At 33.9% G+C, this 22872-nt stretch overlaps 3 protein-coding genes across 3 annotated transcripts in view; 2 read left to right on the top strand and 1 right to left on the bottom strand.

The window, feature by feature from the left end:
• LOC146735860 (C-type lection lectoxin-Enh3-like) overlaps positions 1-15434 on the top strand; it is a 355515-nt gene extending 340081 nt beyond the window's left edge. The window contains exons 2-5 of the mRNA XM_085505623.1: positions 13566-13639; positions 13914-14298; positions 14865-14944; positions 15102-15434. Coding sequence (XP_085361749.1) covers positions 13585-13639; positions 13914-14298; positions 14865-14944; positions 15102-15121 — 540 coding nt within the window. The 5' untranslated portion in view covers positions 13566-13584 and the 3' untranslated portion in view covers positions 15122-15434. The remainder of the gene's footprint in view (positions 1-13565; positions 13640-13913; positions 14299-14864; positions 14945-15101) is intronic.
• LOC102807578 (C-type lection lectoxin-Enh3-like) lies at positions 6817-9048 on the bottom strand. The gene is made up of 5 exons (XM_085505622.1): positions 8930-9048; positions 8572-8645; positions 7914-8298; positions 7302-7381; positions 6817-7149 (listed from the first exon to the last, which is right to left on the bottom strand). The coding sequence occupies exons 2-5, from the start codon at positions 8624-8626 to the stop codon at positions 7130-7132; spliced, it is 540 nt and encodes a 179-aa protein (XP_085361748.1). The 5' UTR covers positions 8627-8645; positions 8930-9048; the 3' UTR covers positions 6817-7129.
• A 5156-nt stretch (positions 15435-20590) lies between the features above and the next one.
• Positions 20591-22462, top strand: LOC102807093 (C-type lectin Cal-like). The gene is made up of 4 exons (XM_085505567.1): positions 20591-20645; positions 20776-21160; positions 22184-22263; positions 22443-22462. The coding sequence occupies exons 1-4, from the start codon at positions 20591-20593 to the stop codon at positions 22460-22462; spliced, it is 540 nt and encodes a 179-aa protein (XP_085361693.1).
• Positions 22463-22872: the final 410 nt, after the last annotated feature.

Here is a 22872-nt window from a genome sequence, read left to right on the forward strand (position 1 = left end):
TGTAAATATCGACCAATCTGAAGAAAGTAAATAAATAGTATTGAAGCCATGTGTAGCGTGTGAGCAATTAGGCGGCAATGCTTATTATCCACATTTGGACAACGTTTTATGAAATAAGTGGCGGAATGGGGAATACTTTACATACTTTAATAATAGACAATATCAAAAACAAAATATAGTGAATTCCCACAGGGTTTGTTTATATCAAATCAGTGATAACAAATTGTCAACCAAATTTGATGATTTCTAAAAACAACTAATTAATTAATTAATTATTTATTTAATTAAAAAAATACTTAATTAATTAATTAATTAATTAAAAAAATAATTAAGTCATTACAGACGTGCCCAATGGCGACGATAACTTCCGTATGTTTTAGTATAAACGTGTGTAAATAAATTTCTTTGGTCTCACGCAAATTAGTATTTCACAAGTTCACAGAGACAAATAACACTACGACAGTCAGTAGAAATGTTTGATTTTCTGTAACTACGTGTACATTTGACTGGGACAACCACTTCCATCTTATTATAATACCACATACCACTGTGTTTATTTCCTTTCAAGTGCAGAGCTCGTACTAGATTTCAACTACTCCAAAACTACGGAGTAATATATTGTCTTGAATCCCGTATGTTTATCATATGTTGTAGTGATAGTGGCATTAATATACCTGTCACCCTGAACTCTGAATGTGATAGCCATGATGGAACACGAATGTATACCCATCTACCACCACAGACAGATAGTCACTCACTCACTCACATATATCGATGACATTTATCCACCCTCAACATGGACAGACAGACAGACAGTCACTCACTCACATATATCGATGGCATTTATCCACCCTCAACATGGACAGACAGACAGACAGTCACTCACTCACATATATCGATGGCATTTATCCACCCTCAACATGGACAGACAGGTCTAATTCCATGCCTGCTGGTACGCTATTCGTGTTTAAATTGCCGGTGATGAATTATTAACACCAGGATTTATACCCTTTCTCACATTTCAACTTCTCACGATGTTTTTTAGGCAGTTAAAATACACGTAATGCGTTATTTTTACTCATTCATCGTTATTGTAAAAAACGTCAACAACGCCACCAACGAACGTGAGACAAAAAATAGTAGAAGCTTTTAAGCCAATAAAGTTCGTCGTTATTTTATTGTCAATTAATGGCTTGTCAGTTTAAACACCCTGCTTTTTTTCAAAATAGCAGTTTCTTCTCTTGTGGACCAGAGAACCAGAAATCGGGGTTAAGGCAATCATTTAATATCGTTATCTCTCGTTATAAATGAATGTATTACTGATATTGAATATAATTCATAAAATGATGCCAAGGAGTAAACTTGGCATTATAAACGTCGATGTAACCAAGCATTTTAAAAACGTTATCCTGCTTTTAGTTGAAATAATTGCATCTAGCCATGAGCCGTCAAAATAATCATACAAATGTTTACAAAATTAACACCTAATACCGATTAATCTTATTTAATTTGTTTCGCTAATTAAAATTGCTTAATATACAAAATAATCACAATTATTTTTATTATGTGTCACAAAATTCTTAAATTATTTTGCATAACAGATTTCATTTAAATGTAATTATTTTACTGCTTTGAATATATATACAAACTGCAGGTACAGCCAATTTTGCACATGAAATAAAAATAATAGGCAGAATGGGGGGAGGGTTGTACTTTATATATGAGACGGATATACCCTTTCTGAATGTCTTCACGTAATAGCTGTCATTTGACTACAGGCCATGCCATATTCACATTACGCGTGAAATGAAGCATATTACACTATATCATGAAAATTTAAGTTGTGTAAAACACCGTGGCCGTGTTTGAACAGACATGAAGACATATATAGAGCTATCAAACATTCCATTTTAACAATTAACATGACATACCTTAATAAGCCTATTCTGTTAATAATACGTACTTATATAGCTATATTTCGAGTGTGCTTGTTTTGTGTATATTATTATGTTAATTAAACAAAATGAATTTCTGGTGAACGGCTCGTTTGAATCCTGATAACTGGTGGTTGGATATCTTTTATGAGCACATAATTTCAAATGAAGTTTTCTTCAGTATTGTGTCTTGTACTTGTTTCTATGGTTACTGTAATAAATCGTCTGCATGAATGATGTTTAACTCATTACGAACTTTCATTAACGACGATCTGAACGACAACTTCTTGCTGTCAGTCTATGGCTGTCATTGGTTAGTTTTTTTATGCATCGAGCAACTTGCCGTCAATCCTTTTAATTGATTAGTTAGGTCCACAAAGTAGACGCTTGTACGGAATGAATTTACTTTCCAACATGGCGGACGCATGCCGATTCAACTTTGTGGCTGTCGTACTCTTTCGATATTAATTGCTTATCATAGATATTCACAATATATATTTACTGCTCGATGCATATTAATTTACTATATAATAATCCAACAACACAACTTTATTGTTGTGAGTGAATGAAACATTTTTTTCCGGTCAAATCTCTGCTAACTGCGACGATCGCTAGTGATCACAGCTACTCGAGGGAATCGGTAAAGTGAACACGCATACTGAAAACAACAAGTTATATGGCAATATTGATACCGAATTAATAGCATATAATTTTTTTGAACGTGGCGAATTAATAGGACACAAGTTATAATTAGTTGGGCAAATTGATAGAGACCGCGAATAAATGTAGTTTTTACGGTAGTATCAGGGAGATAAATTCTCTTCTCTCGGGTTCTCCACACTTGCCAGGGGGGAAACTCGTCTCGCCTCTCTATCTCGTCCCCTTGAGGTACGGGATCGGGAAAGTCACTTTAACTTTACAGTCAAATAAGGCACACACAACGAAATACGTTTCAACTCTCGTCTTAGTCGATCTTTTGGAGCACTCTATAAGACACAGCGCCCTGGGGAAAAGTCCCCAAGACTCTCGCAAGGCTGACCCAAGACTAGCCCAAGACTGGACTGCCTCAAGGCTCGCCCCTGGACTGGACTCTCGACTCGCCAGGACTGCACTCTCTCTACCGCCTCTATCGTGCTGTGCTCCCCAAGACCAACTCAAACTCTCTTTATTCATTTTCAAAACTCTAACCAATTACAATGCAGTAAAAAGACTCTAGGGCGTAACCTTCAATCATAAAGCCAATCACACTAAGTACTGAATACGTCATATCTTTTGATTAATCGTTCACTACATTAATAACTATGAATATAAACTGTCAGAATGGCGACGATTATCTCGTAATTAGTTCCAAATCACTGAGCCAAGTTCCGTCCAAAACTTCAAATAGGCCTAAACGATGACAGACATAACACAGCAATTCAGCTAATAATCAACTAAATAAGTCGGTTAACAGATACGCGAAAACAAATTCATGACACATCCCTTCACCCAAACTGAGATTGTGCCTCCTGGCATAACACGTTCATAAATCAAAGATACCGTCCTCTACTCATCGTCATACAGGTTAAATACAATACTAAGAAAAAGGATAAATCAAAAAGAGTAAAACACACTAATTAAGTACAATGATTATAAAGTCTAAATACAATGGTTATAAAGTCTCAAATATCAACGGTTATAAATCAAAAACAAGGGAAAGGCTACCAATCGACTCACGTTTCTCAAAACGGTTCGCTGAGGTAACCCTTCGCTGCACTGTCTCCGTTACTAAAGTTACAAACTCTATATCGAAAGGTCAGAAAAACTAAGGCGTGGCGGTGTAACCAAGCGATCAGCCAATCGCTGCAGTCGACAGCATGATCACGTGATTACCAGGGATGCGTCTCTCGGTTAAAGCATTGCAAAGCGGTAACTAATAAACAATGAATAAAAAGCTATTAATCAAACTCCTGTCATATACGCTTATAAACTTCAACTGAACTCACAAGTCGTTAATCTAAACAAAAGTCATACGGCATGGAAACAGAATGCAAAGACAAATTCGCTTTCATAATACATTACTTCTCTGGCAATAAAGACGGGAAAAAGACTAAAACGATAGAAACTACTGAGTTACATATAATCCTGTCAATCATGAACAAAAGCCTGCAATATCAAACAATACTCATATAGGCGCACCAAACTCTCACCTCCAAAAAGACATTAAAAAACGTTACAAAGGTGCTCTCCACTCAAAAAGCGTCAGAAGTATTCCGGAACAACACGTAAACAAAAACAACTCTTAAAACGTCGATATCTCTGTACTCGACATATCTCAAAACTCTTAAAAACTCATTGGGGCAACTTCATAAAACTCAAAACACTGTGTTGCAAAGACTCGTCCACTGAAGCGCGCTTAAATCGTTATAAAGGACCTCGAACATCACTAAATATCATTTCAAAACAAAGATCTGGGCGCTTACATACATACAATTCGACATCACAAAAAAAAACCGGTAAAAACAATAGAAAAAACCAGCAATACATTACATTACTGAGCAATAGTGTTAGGGTTCTGGAAAAGAGTTCAACGTCTTTGAGTTACACAGTGTCAGTTACAGTGTCCAACGAGCGGTTCTCTAAGCAATACACAGATAGCTAAAGTCAAAGTCTATAAGCGTCTCTTCTCTTGTCGCGTTATTCCGGGTCGTTCTTTGTCATCTTCTTGTCTATAACGTCGCTCAATTCTTAATTATACAGTCCTATACGATACTCGTCCTTCATAAAGGGTTCAGAAGTCTTCATCTCTTCAGCGTCGTACATTGGTGTCGTTCGGGTAAAATTGTTAGTCGTCAAGCGCAGTTTCCGAGTCGTCGAGCTGTTAGTTCGGTTCACAAGAAAGACACATCTTCGCCATTTCACTTCTCTTCACAGGATGTCAATGTGCGTAAGACGCAATGCCCGGTTTCTCCACCACGTATCAGGGGGATAAATTCTCTTCTCTCGGGTTCTCCACACTTGCCAGGGGGGAAACTCGTCTCGCCTCTCCATCTCATCCCCTTGAGGTACGGGATCGGGAAAGTCACTTTAACTTTACAGTCAAATAAGGCACACACAACGAATTCTCATAGCTGCCCCATCCATGGTGTCTGTCCATGTCTTCCACCAACCAAACTCCACCTTTCTTACTTAAACGACAAAGCAGCATATCTTTACTGTGTTTGTTTAGGGACTTCAGATTCACTAAAATTAACAAATTTTCGTCACTCATGCTTACTTTTTTGCTACCAGAAATTTCAAGGTCGCTGTCACTATACAAATCAATCTTCTGTGCCGAACAACTGCGTACAAAATTGGCGTCTTCTAAATCATCTGACACAGGATTTAATTTTCGGCTGTGCCCACTCAGTCGAACCCGTTTATTCACTCATGGGTTCAAAATACTTTTTTTGAACGACCTCTTTTCTTTCTCATGATAAAATAATGTTGCTTTGCCATGACGAAAAAATAGATGTTGGTTGTGCGTACGCTCTTCCAATAATGAATCTGTGTATACGTAAACTGTTGACACTGACAATATAACGGAAACTGATAAGATGGGTTTTTATCTACAATAGCAAACAGTCAAGCAGTAGAGACAACAGATTACTTAAAGCAACGTAATGTCGTTGTTAACAATTTGTCAATCATTTAGATTATGTATACAGATAAGTGGTTGTTTGCATGTTAAATGACAAATGGAAGTCAGCTTGCTGTGCTCAGTTTTCTCTCCAATTTACGTCTAAAATAACATTAGTATGTACTATTTTTTAGTTGTACTGAAAGAATACACTAAAAGGAAGTGATATACCGATTATTAAAATAACATGAAAATTTTACCAGGTTTCCCCTGTTGCTACCATCTCTACCTTTGTCTTTCTTCTAGTGTTCGTCAGTAGTTCCTGCATTCATTACATTACATCTAACACGAATACTAGCTTACTTTATAAAAGAATGGCATATACATCGTATTATCATGTCATGTCATCGATTCCGGCACTGATAATAACCGTTATGTGTATATGAATATATGACTCAAACAAATCAAATTATTTAGTCTCATTTAATTAATATGACGAATAATATATACTGTTACATTTCACGTGTGCTTTGCAATTTGCATAAATATTTTATGACATTAATGGAATGTTTAGTTTTATAACTATCAATATGTTTATAGTTACGGGATTGCGATGGTACTGTGACTGGAATAATTCAATGTTAGAATGACTATACCTACTATAATATAATTCACCAGAAAATATCATGAAAAACTGAGATGTTGACGTATTTAAATATTTTCAACCTTTAGTAGTACATACTAAATCATGGAGAAATCAAACACTATTTCATTGCGTTATCACAGGTAACCGTCGAATGTGTACAACTCAGTCTGCCCGAATATACTCTGGTAATGTTATATTAAAGTTTGTCTAACGTAGTGCTGCGGGCGAGAATTCCGGTATGTACAAAACGATGTTTTCACTGCGGCGGTCAATTAACAACTGGTTCATTCACTAAGAAATGTATGTTTAAATATATATCTATATGTTGGAGGGTGGGATTAAGTAAAGCAACAGCTGCCGAGGGAAGCGAGAGAGTTGTTTTTGTTCAATATGTGAATTGATTTCCATAGAAGACATATATTGTTATGTGCATGTTCGTTTGCCTATTTCCACAGCTGAATATCTCTGGTGGTGGACAGTATTTGTACACGTGGATATTAATAAACTGAGTAGTTCATAATGAATACTGGGCTTTTTATGTGTAACTTATAGGGCATGGAATGCTGAATTAAAATATATATACACATTATTTTTTTCCCAAAAATAAATGGTTGTCTATACAATAAAGAACACACATATTTAAGCATTAGTGCACATTTTATTGATGCTACAACCATACCACCACCTTTCTGAGTTGTACAAGATGAATACATGGTATATAAGATTAATTGATATCAATCAATTAATTATATATTGTATTATATATAGTAGTTCTCATTGTATCAATCAGTTATACTAAAACCGTTGTTATAGAAGTCGAAGTGTAGAAATGACGTAAACGATGTTTAGTTATAAGCGAAACAATAGCAGATAAATTGAATACTTGAGTTTTGTCTACGTTGATAATGAAGTTACCAGGTAAACCATGATAGCTACATCAGATGGAAAAGTTTAACAATCACAGTCACAATCTACAGAAACAAGAATAGAACATAATCAGATAAAACAGCATATGCATAGCTAATCAATGACCAAAATAACTCCAGAATCCGTATTTGAAAAGAATATTTCTCGAATCTTCTTGAAAAACTTTTTAAACTATGTTATAAAATTGAATAGTTACCTATAGCTATTTGGCATATGAATCCCTTCTTTTCAAAACAGTACTCATCGTCATATCTACCCTTCATCCCTGGCCTGTACCTGTTTTCAGGGTTCATAGTATAAAGATGAATATTAATTATGTATATTACAAATGAATACATAACAACTCCAAACTACTAATTAACATATTAACATATCTACCAGGAACATATTGCTTGATTACGTCAGCGAAATTCGCGGTAATAGATAAAGTTCTTGGATGGCGATCGTTAATGCAAATAAGCGTCTAGAATACACGCGAATTTTGTTTCCTATATTCAAAAAGTGTGTAAAAAATTCATATACGATGTAAACTGGATATTCGCAGTTTATTTTTCGAATGTAGCAACTTGTTTATGAATGTTAAAATGCTTACAACATTGAAAATAAATGTGTTCTCTAAATCTGGATTTCAGAGTAACACGTATGAGTTGCTCATATATCTATATATATAGTAAATAAAGGGAGAGGGAAATCATAAGAAAATGAAAACATATGACTGGCAACCAACGTCGACATATTATTACACTACACAGCACGGTGAATCAACTGTTCCTGTGGTTATTATAAATTATAGTAACAATTATCTTACCACAATTGAACGCAGTTCTGTCCGTCCACACTGTGAGTGTGGTTGTCATTAGGCTGAGCTGGCGCCCAATCCTCGAAATAAGAACACATTTTAAAGAACCATGAAAAGTACTCGGGATGTGTTTTATGTCTCGGTAGTCGAGGTGGATCTCTCATGTCTTTGAATCCAATCCAGAATCCCCAGTTACACGATTTGCCTTTCCACTCAGTAGGGATGGAATTCTTGACGTCTCTATAGGTTGCATCTGTGTCCATGGTTGCGAGTCCTACACCACCGGGAAGTCCCAAACAATATTCATTTGCATCATTCCAATTCATACCTGTGTCGGTGTCTGGATTTTTACAGTAGGCTTGGTATTCATAACACGTGCATTGGTGGGACGTGTCTAAAGGAATGTAAATAAAATATATATTGACAATGTTATTGCGTATTTATAAATATTAAACAATTTCAGCGATTCTTCTTTAAAACTGCTTCAGATAGTTTTTTTATATTTTTTTAAAATCAACATTACACCAAATAATTATCAAAATTCTACACGTAATTACAAATAAAAGCAAATAACTGACACACTTCACAAAACACGTGTCTTAAACATGTGTCCACACTTATTCAAACATGAAATGAAATGGACCTCAATATAAAATATTTAACTTACAATATTCAGCATATGACATGCCAACCAATACAAGAAGAGTCAGTACAAACAACATTTCGAGGTCTTCCAAATTCCTGGTGATTGAACACACATTGAATAACATTGATGTCAGCTGTTGTCGTAACTATATGTTCCGCAAATCAACTATCCATTGCTAACCAACCAGTAATTTCATGTCCAGTTACCGTATTTTATCAATATTAGTTAACACATATTTAGTAAATAAACAAACAATTGACTATTTTGTTAAACATGATGTTTTCACCAATGTTTTTTTACATGAAATAGAATAGTAACAACGTTGTACCCAGTTCATGTACAAGTGATTACAGAATTACGACAATAAAACATTACTTACTTCAATTCAACACTTTCTGATTTTCCACGGGCCCAGTCAAGCCAGAATAAATATAGTGGATTTAGATGGTATTTTATAGATAAAGCATAAAGGGGTGTCACTCTTCAAAATAACTTAGGAAAAGCAAAATCCTGTCATGATAATATCGTGCATGTGTCCCTAAAATACAAGTAAGCCACCCCTGTAATAACGTCACTAATCACGTGTCGTTTCATCTACCCCGCATTTCTTTGATATCCCGAGCTAGTATTAAAGTCTAAATTGCGGTCAAACCGTATGGACGTCCTCTCAGAATACAAGGTTAGATTACTGTGTTCAATACCGAATAAACTTTGTTGTCATCTCCCTTGTTGGACCACATATTTTATTAAGACAATTTGCTTTAACAGAGTTTTATTTTCAGTTTCTTTACAGGAATTAAAACCATTTGGCAATTGATAATGATCAGCAATTATGTAGTAGGATTGTTTTCAAAATCATAGTCATTGATAGCAATATTATAGAATCTCCCAAGTGAGAAAATTTATTTCCGTTCCTGCGATTTTCCTCACTAAATAATATTGGCATGCTACTCAATATTAATTGGGTATAATAATAACATATTTGCTAGCACTAAGATAAAAAAAATCCATTTATCTTGTGCATGTGCTGGATTAAGTGATTTCATCAGTTTTACGAATCCTTTACAGATTAGTACATTCTCATCTAATATTCCGACATATTGACAATCTGTTAATGTCTGCGTTTCATGGGTTAATACCACTGGTGTAGACCGATAAATATACTTTCATGTTTAGCGATCACAAAATTCCGTCTGCGTGTCAGTGTCAGCGTACCATTTCGACTAATTGAATGTTGGCTTGTGACGCTCTGCAAGATCTCAACCAGACAACTACATGTAACCAATTTTATACATTAATGAATAAGTATTAACGTAATTTAACACGAAAGATTCAATATTTGTTGTATAAATATTGTATACAAGTCTGAAAAAAGTCAGTGAAACAAATTCTTCACCAGTATAAACTGAAACCGATACATATGTTGGCGACAATTCCTGTACAAAGAGTTTATTCAGCTTGAGAAGTCGATATGTTCACAACCATACGCTGATCATGTATTAGGGTTCATTTTCAAATAACCTGAAAACGATAAGTTAGTTTCTATCATTCATAGAAGCATAGTTTAACACTGGTTAGATTATTCAGTTGTGTTCTTTTTGATTGCTGGTCAGAAGAAATGTGACCCACTTGTAGAATTTGTTCGGTCATTCCCCTTGATAACATAATTTGATAACGTATGGATGTGTTATTGTACCTGTGGTGAAGTCAAATATGTCACATTCTAGCAATATAATGGAAGATTTCATCTCTTATATTGAATATTATTTCAGTACAGCACCTTAAGATGTTAAAATAATTCAATCAAAGATAAGAATAATTAATACAAGACATTTTTGAAGCAACCCCAAAAATTATCATCATTTTCGCAATATGTGATAATTTAACTGCTAATTACAATGATAATTACACTTATCATATCATTTATACATTTTTCATACATTTTAAGCTATAATATAAAAAATGTATAAATGATATCACACGCCTGAAGTCTAAACAATCGCATGCCAAGAATAAAAACATATAGCACTTTAGGAAACCAAACTGAAACGTGACGTCACAGTGTACTAACTACATAATATATCGATATAGCAACAATATATAGCAGGTTGGTTCATATCCAATCAGACCAAACGTACATACAGTGCATTTATTTGTAGTACTGTACTTTACTGTAGCTAAGTTAATCAGCGAAACAAACTCATGTCTAATGTAGAAAATATTTATACGAGGATGTCGTAAATTTTATCTTATAGAATATGAAGTGTACAATTGAGCTTCATAAATTGTAATGAAAATTTGTCACAAGTTCAAGAACATTAAACAATTACATTAAAATGTGTGTCCTCTAGACAAATAGATATAGTGTGGTGTATAGATAATCAGGCATGTGTAACGATACCTCAATAGCAAGTAATTATCTGCAATATGGGGTTGATAAAATAACATGTACATATGTATACAAATGTTATTAAAATACATAATAAATTTTATTCAATTATTATCGTGGTAAAAAACACACCAATTTATTGAATTGACCATTGTAATTGGAGGTTAAATTAACATATTTCAAAAGTCATAATCATGTTCATTTCGAACATGTGTCATTGTATAAATCAATCTCAGCGCTAGTAAATTATTAGTAAATCCATTCTACCCATTCACTTAACACTATTAAAATCATATGGAATGTAAAACATAAGAGTATGAAACCTTTGATTACATTACTACTGCAGTATAAATAACAGCATATCCATATGATATCCGAATTTATTTATCACCCCTTACGTAGATTTTGCGGTGTTGTTTAGGGGGATACTCGTGAAAAGTTACAATATTTTTTACCTACAATTAGTGGCAGTTCTAAATGCATATTGTCTGAACTAATCAGTTTTACGCTACGTTAGTAGTATTTTTTTAATTATCAATTTATCACTAAATCCTAATAAATTGTCAACACTAGGTTGTGAAAATTGTGACCTACTTTAAAGACTTTGTTCAGGTAGTATGTGTCGTTTGAAGTTTCTACTGGTGTTGATGTTGATTCACAGACTGGTTTGTAGACTTATATACGTAGTGTATCGTATTGAGTTTTCTGTGTGCTCACATATTTAAGAGAAGAATATTTGGTTAAATGTGTCTACTTAAAATGGGAGCCTGGCGAAGATCTTTGAGAACGTGAAAGAGTGTCATATCATGATTAGAACATGTTACAGACACTGGCGTACTGACACGGAATTGTGTGATCGCTAAACATGAAAGTGCACGTATCCATCTACACCAGTGGTTTTAACCAACGAAACGCAGACATTAACGTATGGTCAACGTGTCGGAGTATTTGACGAGAATTTACTAATCTGTAAAGTATTCGTAGGATGCTGTTTTTTAGTTTTAATATCTATTGAAAATCATCTTTCTGTCAATGAATAGTGCTTACAATCAAATCTAAATGTATTTAATGCCCCGAAATCTGGTGTTGGCAAAATAACAATAAAAAGAGACATTTTTACAAATATTATTAAAATATGTAATATAGCATGATCAAAAACAATAATATATTGAATTAGTGTAATTATCATTGTAATTAGCAGTTAAATTATCACATATTGCGAAAATGATCAGCGTATGGTTGTGAACATATCGACTTCTCAAGCTGAACAAACTCTTTGTACAGGAATTGTCGCCAACATATGTATCGGTTTCAGTTTATACTGGTGAAGAATTTGTTTCACTGACTTTTTTTTCAGACTTGTATACAATATTTATACAACAAATATTGAATCTTTCGTGTTAAATTACCATAATACTTATTCATTAATGTATAAAATTGGTTACATGTAGTTGACTGGTTGAGATCTTGCAGAGCGTCACAAGCCAACATTCAATTAGGCGAAATGGTACGCTGACACTGACACACAGACGGAATTCTGTGATCGCTAAACATGAAAGTATATTTATCGGTCTACACCAGTGGTATTAACCCATGAAACGCAGACATTAACAGATGGTCAATGTGTCGGAATATTAGATGAGAATGTACTAATCTGTAAAGGATTCGTAAAACTGATGAAATCACTCAATCCAGCACATGCACAAGATAAATGGATTTTTTTATCTTAGTGCTAGCAAATATGTTATTATTATACCCAATTAATATTGAATAGCATGCCAATATTATTTAGTGAGGAAAATCGCAGGAACGGAAATAAATTTTCTCACTTGGGAGATTCCATAATATTGCTATCAATGACTATGATTTTGAAAACAATCATAGTACATAATTGCTGATCATTACCAATTGCCAAATGGTTTTAATTCCTGTAAAGATCTGAAAATAAAACTCTGTTTAAGCAAATTGTCTTAATAAAATATGTGGTCCAACAAGGGAGATGACAACAAAGTTTATTCGGTATTGAACACAGTAATCTAACCTTGTATTCTGAGAGGACGTCCATACGGTTTGACCGCAATTTAGACTTTAATACTAGCTCGGGATATCAAAGAAATGCGGGGTAGATGAAACGACACGTGATTAGTGACGTTATTACAGGGGTGGCTTACTTGTATTTTAGGGACACATGCACGATATTATCATGACAGGATTTTGTTTTTTCTAAGTTATTTTGAAGAGTGACACCCCTTTATGCTTTATCTATAAAATACCATCTAAATCCACTATATTTATTCTGGCTTGACTGGGCCCGTGGGAAATCAGAAAGTGTTGAACTGAAGTAAGTAATGTTTTATTGTCGTAATTCTGTAATCACTTGTACATGAACTGGGTACAACGTTGTTACTATTCTATTTCATGTAAAAAAAACATTGGTGAAAACATCATGTTTAACAAAATAGTCAATTGTTTGTTTATTTACTAAATATGTGTTAACTAATGTTGATAAAATACGGTAACTGGACATGAAATTACTGGTTGGTTAGCAATGGATAGTTGATTTGCGGAACATATAGTTACGACAACAGCTGACATCAATGTTATTCAATGTGTGTTCAATCACCAGGAATTTGGAAGACCTCGAAATGTTGTTTGTACTGACTCTTCTTGTATTGGTTGGCATGTCATATGCTGAATATTGTAAGTTAAATATTTTATATTGAGGTCCATTTCATTTCATGTTTGAATAAGTGTGGACACATGTTTAAGACACGTGTTTTGTGAAGTGTGTCAGTTATTTGCTTTTATTTGTAATTACGTGTAGAATTTTGATAATTATTTGGTGTAATGTTGATTTTAAAAAACTATAAAAAAAACTATCTGAAGCAGTTTTAAAGAAGAATCGCTGAAATTGTTTAATATTTATAAATACGCAATAACATTGTCAATATATATTTTATTTACATTCCTTTAGACACGTCCCACCAATGTACTTGTTACGAATACCAAGCCTACTGTAAAAATCCAGACACCGACACAGGTATGAATTGGAATGATGCAAATGATTATTGTCTGGGACTTCCTGGTGGTGTAGGACTCGCAACCATGGACACAGAGACAACCTATAAAGACGTCAAGAAATCTATTCCTACTGAGTGGAAAGGCAAATCCTGTAACTGGGGATTCTGGATTGGATTCAAAGACATGAGAGATCCACCTCGACTACCGAGACATAAAACACATCCCGAGTACTTTTCATGGTTCTTTAAAATGTGTTCTTATTTCGAGGATTGGGCGCCAGCTCAGCCTAATGACAACCACACTCACAGTGTGGACGGACAGAACTGTGTTCAATTGTGGTAAGATAATTGTTACTATAATTTATAATAACCACAGGAACAGTTGATTCACCTTGCTGTGTAGTGTAATAATATGTCGACGTTGGTTGCCAGTCATATGTTTTCGTTTTCTTATGATTTCCCTCTCCCTTTATTTACTATTTAGTAGATATATGAGCAACTCATTAGTTTACTCTGTAATACAGATACTCTGTAATACAGATTTAGAGAACAACACATTTATTTTCAATGTTGTAAGCATTTTAACATTCATAAACAAGTTGCTACATTCGAAAAAATAAACTGCTAATATCCAGTTTACATTGTATATGAATTCTTTACACACTTTTTGAATATAGGAAACAAAATTCGCGTATATTCTAGACGCTTATTTGCATTAACGATCGCCATTCAAGAACTTTATCTATTACCGCGAATTTCGCTGACGTAATCAAGCAATGTGTTTCTGGTAGATATGTTAATATGTTAATTAGTAGTTTGTTTTATCTGGTGATTTGGAGTTATTATGTATTCATTTGTAATATACATAATAATATTCATCTTTATACTATGAACCCTGAAAACAGGTACAGGCCAGGGATGAAGGGTAGATATGACGATGAGTACTGTTTTGAAAAGAAGGGATTCATATGCCAAATAGCTATAGGTAACTATTCAATTTTATAACATAGTTTAAAAAGTTTTTCAAGAAGATTCGAGAAATATTCTTTACATTTCAAATACGGATCCTGAAGTTATTATGGTCATTGATTAGCTATGCATATGCTGTTTTATCTGATTATGTTCTATTCTTGTTTCTGTAGATTGTGACTGTGATTGTTAAACTTTTCCATCTGATGTAGCTATCATGGTTTACCTGGTAACTTCATTATCAACGTAGACAAAACTCAAGTATTCAATTTATCTGCTATTGTTTCGCTTATAACTAAACATCGTTTACGTCATTTCTACACCTCGACTTCTATAACAACGGTTTTAGTATAACTGATTGATACTATGAGAACTACTATATATAATACAATATATAATTAAATGATTGATATCAATTAATCTTATATACCATGTATTCATCTTGTACAACTCAGAAAGGTGGTGGTATGGTTGTAGCATCAATAAAATGTGCACTAATGCCTAAATATTTGTGTTCTTTATTGTATAGACAACCATTTATTTTTGGGGAAAAAATAATGTGTATATATATTTTAATTCAGCATTCCATGCACTATAAGTTACACATAAAAAGCCCAGTATTCATTATGAACTACTCAGTTTATTAATATCCACGTGTACAAATACTGTCCACCACCAGAGATTCTCAGCTGTGGAAATAGGCAAACGAACATGTACATAACAATATGTCTTCTATGGAAATCAATTCGCATATTGAACAAAAACAACTCTCTCGCTTCCCTCGGCAGCTGCTGCTTTACTTAATCCCACCCTCCAACATATAGATTTCAAGTGCTATCAAATGCTTGTACTGTTATTTAAACATAGATTTCTTAGTGAATGAACCAGTTGTTAATTGACCGCCGCAGTGAAAACATCGTTTTGTACATACCGGAATTCTCGCCGGCAGCATTATGTTAGACAAACTTTAATATAACATTACCAGAGTATATTCGGGCAGACAGAGTTGTACACATTCGACGGTTACCTGTGATAACGCAATGAAATAGTGTTTGATTTCTCCATGATTTAGTATGTACTACTAAAGGTTGAACATATTTAAATACGTCAACATCTCAGTTTTTCATGATATTTTCTGGTGAATTATATTATAGTAGGTATAGTCATTCTAACATTGAATTATTCCAGTCACAGTACCATCGCAATCCCGTAACTATAAACATATTGATAGTTATAAAACTAAACATTTCCATTAATGTCATAAAATATTTATGCAAATTGCAAAGCACACGTGAAATGTAACAGTATATATTATTCGTCATATTAATTAAATGAGACTAAATAATTTGATTTGTTTGAGTCATATATTCATATACACATAACGGTTATTATCAGTGCCGGAATCGATGACATGACATGATAATACGATGTATATGCCATTCTTTTATAAAGTAAGCTAGTATTCGTGTTAGATGTAATGTAATAAATGCAGGAACTACTGACGAACACTAGAAGAAAGACAAAGGTAGAGATGGTAGCAACAGGGGAAACCTGGTCAAATTTTCATGTTATTTTAATAATCGGTATATCACTTCCTTTTAGTGTATTCTTTCAGTACAACTAAAAAATAGTACATACTAATGTTATTTTAGACGTAAATTGGAGAGAAAACTGAGCACAGCAAGCCGACTTCCATTTGTCATTTAAAATGCAAACAACCACTTAATTATTTACATAATCTAAATGATTGACAAATTGTTAACAACGACATTACGTTGCTTTAAGTAATCTGTTGTCTCTACTGCTTGACTGTTTGCTATTGTAGATAAAAACCCATCTTATCAGTTTCCGTTATATTGTCAGTGTCAACAGTTTACGTATACACAGATTCATTATTGGAAGAGCGTACGCACAACCAACATCTATTTTTTCGTCATGGCAAAGCAACATTATTTTATCATGAGAAAGAAAAGAGGTCGTTCAAAAAAAGTATTTTGAACCCATGAGTGAAAAAACGGGTTCAACTGAGTGGGCACAGCCGAAAATTAAATCCTGTGTCAGATGATTTAGAAGACGCCAATTTTGTACGCAGTTGTTCGGCACAGAAGATTGATTTGTATAGTGACAGCGACCTTGAAATTAAAAAGTAAGCACGAGTGACGAAAATTTGTTAATTTTAATGAATCTGAAGTCCCTAAACAAACACAGTAAAGATATGCTGCTTTGTCGTTTAAGTAAGAAAGGTGGAGTTCGGTTGGTGGAAGACATGGACAGACGCCATGGATGGGGCAGCTATGAGAATTTACACTACCGTAAAAACTACATTTATTCGCGGTCTCTATCAATTTGCCCAACTAATTATAACTTGTGTCCAATTAATTCGCCACGTTCAAAAAAATTATATGCTATTAATTCGGTATCAATATAATATTGCCATATAACTTGTTGTTTTCAGTATGCGTGTTCACTTTACCGATTCCCTCGAGTAGCTGTGATCACTAGCGATCGTCGCAGTTAGCAGAGATTTGACCGGAAAAAATGTTTCATTCACTCACAACAATAAAGTTGTGTTGTTGGATTATTATATAGTCAATTAATATGCATTGAGCAGTAAATATATATTGTGAATATCTATGATAAGCAATTAATATCGAAAGAGTACGACAGCCACAAAGTTGAATCGGCATGCGTCCGCCATGTTGGAAAGTAAATTCATTCCGCACAAGCGTCTACTTTGTGGACCTAACTACTCAATTAATAAGGATTGACGGCAAGTTGCTCGATGCATAACAAAAACTAACCAATGACAGCCATAGACTGACAGCAAGAAGTTGTCGTTCAGATCGTCGTTAATGAAAGTTCGTAATGAGTTAAACATCATTCATGCAGACGATTTATTACAGTAACCATAGAAACAAGTACAAGACACAATACTGAAGAAAACTTCGTTTGAAATTATGTGCTCATCAAATATATCCAACCACCAGTTATCAGGATTCAAACAAGCCGTTCACCAGAAATTCATTTTGTTTAATTAACATAATAATATACACAAAACAAGTACACTCGAAATATAGCTACTAGTATATAAGTACGTATTATTAACAGAATAGGCTTATTAAGGTATGTCATGTTATTTTTTTAAAATGGAATGTTTGCTAGCTCTACACAACTTAAATTTTCATGATATAGTGTAATATGCTTCATTTCACGCGTAATATGAATATGGCATGGCCTGTAGTCAAATGACAGCTATTACGTGAAGAGATTCAGAAAGGGTATATCCGTCTCATATATAAAGTACAACCCCCCCATTCTGCCTATTATTTTTATTTCATGTGCGAAATTAGCTTTATCTGCAGTTTGTATATATATTCAAAGCAGTAAAATAATTACATTTAAATGGAATCTGTTATGCAAAATATTTTAAGAATTTTGTGACACACAATAAAAATAATTGTGATTATTTTGTATATTAAGCAATTTTAATTAGCGAAACAAATTGAATAAGATTAATTGGTATTAGGTGTTAATTTTGTAAACATTTGTATGATTATTTTGACGGCTCATGGCTAGATGCAATTATTTCAACTAAAAACAGGATAACCTTTTTAAAATGCTTGGTTACATCGACTTTTATAATGCCAAGTTTACTCCTTGGCATCATTTTATGAATTATATTCAATATCAGTAATACATTCTTTTATAACGAGAGATAACGATATTAAATGATTGCCTTAACCCCGATTTCTGGTTCTCTGGTCTACAAGAAAAGAAACTGCTATTTTGAAAAAAAGCAGGGTGTTTCAACTGACAAGCCATTAATTGACAATAAAATAACGACGAACTTTATTGGCTTAAAAGCTTCGACTATTTTTTGTCTCACGTTCGTTGGTGGCGTTGTTGACGTTTTTCACAATAACGATGAATGAGTAAAAATAACGCATTACGTGTATTTTAACTGCCTAAAAAGTTAATAACACGTACATTTGAAATGTGAGAAAGGGTATAAATCCTGGTATTAATAATTCATCACCGGCAATTTAAACACGAATAGCGTATCAGCAGGCATGGAATTAGACAACCCCAATAACGTGTAACATAAAAAAGTAAAAACTACCCCGCGTATATGCATTCATTCCTTCACGGATGGCTTATTGTTGAAATGTTTAATAGTGTCGGCCAAAAACCCAAAAGCGCGATGATTTTTTGTTCGGGGTTACCGAGAAATTGGGAAAAAAACATTGATTTTCGGGGGGAGTTCTAATAAAAATGCCATATTTGTCAATCCCGCGATATATAGCCTGCTGTGGGTCTTTGTTATTGTAATAATTACATTTATTGACTCAAAACAACCGTAAATGTAAGAATATTGTAGGCGTCAGTGCTATTTGTAATTACATGGGTAATTATTCACATGTGAAATAGCTTTAATGAATTGACATTTCCACATAAATTCAGCAAAATATGTTAATAACAAATTAGATATAAAGCGAGAGATCGAATATTGTACTTCATCCATCTATAGATTAAAAACTGTATGCTATTATGTTTACCATACTGTTTGACGTCAATTTAGAACCTCGGAATAAACCTAATTATACCACGTGACATTTTCACTAATGATGTCATTCCGGGGGTGGTTATTACATGTATATTGTAACCACGCATATATGATGTTATAAAACAATTTTGTTTATCTTAATTTTTTGTAGAGTGACACCCCTTTATTGTTTTACCTATAATATACCAGATATATCCACTACATCTTTTCATTGACAGAACTCTTAGAAAACTGTCGAGTGTGGTGTAGTGTTGAACCAAACGAAGTAAGTAATAATCTATTGTCGCATTTATTTCCGTGATTATACGTTTTTTAACTGAAATATGCTCCTAAATATTTTGGATGTTATTTGCTTTTGTTATAAGCAGGCAACAACAAGAAATCGTATCATAGTATGGTAGTTTTACTCGTGGAGTTCATTTGACCGACTGGATTTTGTATTTTAGGATTTTAGGTCGAACATTGGACAGCAATATTCATATATTAGTAAAAATTTCGATTCAATATCCGTTCAATATTTGCGGGGTCTGAATAAATGACAGATAGTGGAAAATAACTATAATTATAAATACGGCATTGGAATAAAATAAATTCACTATTTTTGGTGTTCACAATAAGCATTGCGACAGAGGTAGTATGTAATTCACATTCCATTTCCTCGAGTTACAACGTATACCACCATGAAACGTACCTGCTATTCACACGATTGAATTTCAACAAAAACATTTTGGCAACATTTGTGAGCATCTAATGTAGTGTTGCAGTACCGTAAATGCAGTTTATTGTTTACACATTTCCTGAGGTATATTACCTAATGCAATAACTAGTTTGTACAGTGGAATATTACATTCCAGTTACATTTCACATCAACAAATATTTATGCAAAACATCATTTATAAAAACTGATAATTCGATTTTTTTAAAGATTTGACCAGTTTGTTTATTTTGAATTCAAATTCCGAACATAAATGCAAAAACATCAACTCTTCACTAAAAAGAAATTAATCTTGATACGAATTTGTATAGTCACTTCTAACACAAACGTCGTCTCAATGTGAAAATGTTTTTTTTTTCAATCACCAGGACTTTCCGTCTAAAATGGTGTTTGCAGTGACTCTCCTTGTATTGGTCGGCATGTCATATGCTGAATATTGTAAGTTGAATACGAAATTAGACGGTACAAATTCATGCCGCGGGGTAGAAAGGGTTTAACAGGAAAGGGGGCATATCTAAATCATACTGATAATAAAATAGTGACCTGTTTTTCTATAAATTCTCTTCAGACACGTCCCACCAATGTACTTGTTACGAGTACCAAGCCTACTGTACAAATCCTGACACCAACCAAGGCATGAATTGGATTGACGCAAACAAGTATTGTTTGTCACTTCCTGGCGGTGTAGGACTCGCTACCATAGACAAGAAAGGTACTCATAAAGGCATCAAGAAATCTATTCCTCTTGAGTGGAAAGGCGATTTGTGTAACTGGGGATTCTGGATTGGATTCAGAGATATGAGGAATCCACCTCGACTACCAAGGCACAAAAGACATCCCGAGTACTTTTCATGGTTCTTTCAAATGTGTTCTTATTATGAGGATTGGGCAGTAGATCAGCCTAATGACAACCACAGTAATGACGAAGATGGACAAAATTGTGTTCAATTGTGGTAAGCTATTAATGTATTTGTTAATGACCACATAATAAATATTGGTCCTGAGATTTATCCTGTTATATGATGCATTGTTACACATCTGATACCAAGAAAGTTGAATCCGTCCGTAAAACTACGTATAGACGTGTTCCAAAGAGTTTCCGGCGCGTCCAACTGTCTTCCTTATTTGGAAAATATTCAAAAACTTTCGGGCAATTATATCTCACTAAATTAATACTAAACACAGTAAAATATGTAAAATGACAAGGCTATCATTGCCACCAACGTTGCCTTGTGTATACTTTCTCGTAACCCGGGCCCGTTATAACCTGTGGTGTGACCCTTTTTATCCTGCAGTAAAATCTGATCCTCTATTTGATGACTTTTCAACAAAAATTATTTTTTCATCACATTTGGAATATATAATGTTATAACTTTTACTATAATGTTATAACTTTCAACCGACATTCCATTAATCGCGCAGGTAAATCCAAGCTGCATTTTGTCGAGCCGTTATTTCGTTTCAGACTCTCCAAAATGGTTAAGAAAATAATTTAGTAAACTTCATACGCAATCATGGCAAACATAATAGTTAGTTTTAAATTAATATCACGTTTAACCAAACAACAATTAAGTGTTCCGTTTCGACCGACAGCCAGTCTTTGTGTCGTTCAGTGCACACATCTCACGAGACAACTAGTTCCAAATGAAATCTACTGCGAAATCACCTGTATTTGTCCCAAAGCATATTTAGATAGTGAAACAATGACTGATAAAGAGGTTATTATACAACGACCCTATGACATCGATCACGCCCATTCACTCATAATCTTGGTAATACGACGCGATATTCTAACTTAATATGTTAGGGATTTAACATTATATTACTTGCATTTTACTGCATAGTGGGGGATATCAACTTTATGACACCACTTCATTTCACGGAAATATATAGGATAAATGATATTAATTGATTTTGTACTATAACATCGTTAACTATGTACCAGTGTATAACTTTATATCTACCATTGTAAATAGGTACAAACCAGGAAGAAAGGGTGCATATGACGACGAGTACTGCTCTGAAAAGAAGGGATTTGTTTGCCAGATAGCAAAGGGTATGTATAGCTATTCATTTTTTATAAACCGTGTCTAGTACAATTATTTGGTGAAGAATTTGACAGAATTGTGCCACGTTTTATTAGTGAATTACTGTTAGTTTAACTATGCAATGTTTACTTTACACGTTCAAGTACGTGTCACGTTCTCTTATATTGTTCTGTGTTTTTACTTGCAGACTGTGAATGTGACTGTTAAATTGTCGTAATAGACAAGCTGGCCAAGATTGTATTGATATAGACGTGATGGTGGTAATAATAAATATACAAGAACGACATTAATATTTGTGTTCTACTATATCGATTGCCGTTATTTTTCATTTGCTATCATCGAATTATGAAAAATGATTTTCATGAGTAAAAGAAATCAATGACATTGTCCTAGCCATATTACACTGAATCGAGTCAGTTTATACAAAGTAAACTTAACACAGAGTAATATAGGCGGTCGTGCATACATTATACCCCAACTACAATGACAGTTTTGATTTTCAATGTATTATACGACATTGTGTTCTATATTGATGTTTGACAAGTTACTACAAAAAGGGATCAACATATCATAACACCTAGACTGGCAAAGTCGGGACTTCTTTTTTGTTTTACAAA

This window comes from Saccoglossus kowalevskii, chromosome 11 (assembly GCF_978046115.1).
Source record: "Saccoglossus kowalevskii chromosome 11, keSacKowa6.1, whole genome shotgun sequence".
NCBI classification, from domain to species: domain Eukaryota; kingdom Metazoa; phylum Hemichordata; class Enteropneusta; family Harrimaniidae; genus Saccoglossus; species Saccoglossus kowalevskii.